The 2,500-nt window shown below is 46.7% G+C and overlaps 1 protein-coding gene across 1 annotated transcript in view; it reads right to left on the bottom strand.

Annotated features, from left to right (window-relative positions):
• Positions 1 to 2,500, bottom strand: part of LOC308380812 (CUB and sushi domain-containing protein 3-like) — a gene marked incomplete at both ends in the record, with an annotated part of 198,970 nt that overhangs the window by 120,321 nt on the left and 76,149 nt on the right. The window contains 1 exon segment of the mRNA XM_080858223.1: positions 1 to 86. This exon segment is cut by the window's left edge and continues 53 nt beyond it. Coding sequence (XP_080714349.1) covers positions 1 to 86 — 86 coding nt within the window.

Here is a 2,500-nt window from a genome sequence, read left to right as displayed (position 1 = left end):
GCAGTCTTTGCTGTGCGGGTAAGGGTGCGGGTAGTTTGGGGAGAGGATGAACCCCGAGGAGCCTGTCACATTCCCTCCACATGGAGCTGAGAGGAGAGGAAGAGAGAGAAAGAGAAAGAGGGAGAGAAGGAAAAAAAGGTGTAAGTTAGCGAGAGAGAAAGAAAACATAAATCAACATTTGCGATGGAACCGATTAGCTGCCACATTTAACATTAGACTGAACGCACAGGCCCATATATCACAAAAGAAGAGGGGGAATATCAATGTAAATTTATATTCCCCCTCTTCTTTTGTGACGTATATACGTATATATCCACTATATATATATATTCCACTGGGCCTAGGAGAGGGTCTCAGTCAGAGAGGCCCCCCCTCAACCCATCCGTCAGTTTTAAGGTGTGAATGGGATGTCTACCATGACCAGCCATGACAGTCAGCATCCAGATGGTGACAAATGGTCACACCCCGTTGGCACTGCTCGCTCACATCCCCCAAGGGCGAATCCCGGCGGGCCATTACCGCAGTTACTCACCCGATTGTCTTCCCTCTGCATTACGGCTGCCTGTCACTCTCTCATAGGAGCCGTCATGGACGCCTCTGACGGATGCCTCTGACAGCGAGGGGGTTTACCACGGGGGATGGCGCGAGGGTTTCTGAAGCCGTGGTCATTTGACAGGCTACAGGATGGACATCCCTGTGAGGCTTTTTTCACCTACACTGGTAATATGAGTTTTAACCCCCAGAAAGTACTGAGCTTTGTTTGGGACAGGGGTTCAGGAGGTAGAGGAGTCATTTAGCAATCAGAAAGTTACTAGTTTGATCCCGAATCCTCCTCACCAAGTGGCAAAGTGTCCTTGAGGAACACACTGAACCCCCCAACTGCTACCGATGCGCAGCCTGGCAACTTAGATAGTAGCCTCCGCCATCGGTGTATGAATGGATAGATGTCTGAGTTTGTGTGTGTGAGTGTGTGTGTGTGTGTGTGTGTGTGTGTGTGTGTGTGTGTGTGTGTGTGTGGATAGATGTCTGAGGCATTCATCTGTGAAGCGCTTTGAGTGCTCTAAGAGTAGAATAGTGCTATAGAAATGCAGTCCATTTACCACTACTTTGTGGAACCAGATGTAGCTGACACAACAAGGAAGGATATTGAATCTGGAGCTAAAGACTAATATTCCCACCTGTGACACCATCTGGCTGTTGCTGTAGGTCTAAGTACAGATCTTAAGCCCCTGGGTACAGGCACACAAGAATTTCATGACTGGTTTTCAAGATGGCAAATAAAAAATCATTACGGCTTCAATATGGTACATTTCATTCACTGACACCATAGCCAGGCAGCTCTCAAGTAGAGCCCGTGAAGGAGACTTTATCACGCGGAGATAAAGCCAAGCCTCTCCATGCGGTAGCCTACGAATGAAGACACGGAGCTTAGACAGATTTTGTGTCGGGTACGGAGGCACGAGTATTTGACTTCATTGATGAAGCATCCCCCGCGTTTCCAGCGTGTATCTGACAGGAGCAACGCATGACTGCTGGCTGACGCTGCAAGGGCTCGCTGTGCGTGTACTAGACTTTATGGAAGTGGCCGATTTGACCTTTCACCTCCGCTGACATGACTGATGTCTGGGGCATGGATAACACTCCAGCACAATGTTTCCCTATAGGCAGGGTGAGCACAGTTTCAATGCAGTGAAAAAGCGAGATTCTGCAGGCTCTTATTAGTTTTTACGCCCATGTCAGTGTTATGTGTAGGCAAAATCAATGACTTCACAGACCACGCTACAAACATATGCAAAAGGTCAGCTTGGTCAGCTTGGAAATCAGTAGTCAACTATTCCACAGACTCCGTTTTCGCCAAATAACTGCTTTTATGCACATAATAATACACGCTGTAAACAGAACTTTAAAGTCTCCAGTGATCCGTAGCAACCCATTTCTTGCTGACCTCAAGACTACTTGCGGAAATGATATAAAGGATGTGAATTAGAAGCACAAAACCCGTTGACATTGACAGCGGCCATTCGTTTTTCACAGCGGTGAATAAAAAGAAATATCAGACCTGCGAACATTGGGGTGGCCCATTCAAATCAACTGATCTTTTTGGAACATTCTGAAGAGCCATATATTATATCTCACCCAGTTATACCACATTCACCAAACACACCTCACCCAGATATACCACGTTCACCAAACACATCTCACCCATTTATACCACATTCACCAAACACATCTCACCCAGTAAATCCACATTCACCGAACACATCACACCCCAGTTATACCACATTCACCAAACACATCTCTCCCACTTATACCACGTTCACCAAACACATCTCACCCAGTTATGGTATACCACTTTCACCAAACACATCTCACCCAGTTATGGTATACCACGTTCACCAAACACATCTCACCCAGTTATGGTATACCACGTTCACCAAACACATCTCACCCAGTTATGGTATACCACGTTCACCAAACACACCTCACCCATTTATACCAC

The sequence above is a fragment of the Sprattus sprattus genome, assembly GCF_963457725.1.
Source record: "Sprattus sprattus genome assembly, chromosome: 19".
NCBI classification, from domain to species: domain Eukaryota; kingdom Metazoa; phylum Chordata; class Actinopteri; order Clupeiformes; family Clupeidae; genus Sprattus; species Sprattus sprattus.
The sequence above is the reverse complement of the archived record's forward strand: the minus strand, read 5'-3'. Positions and strand labels throughout refer to the sequence as shown.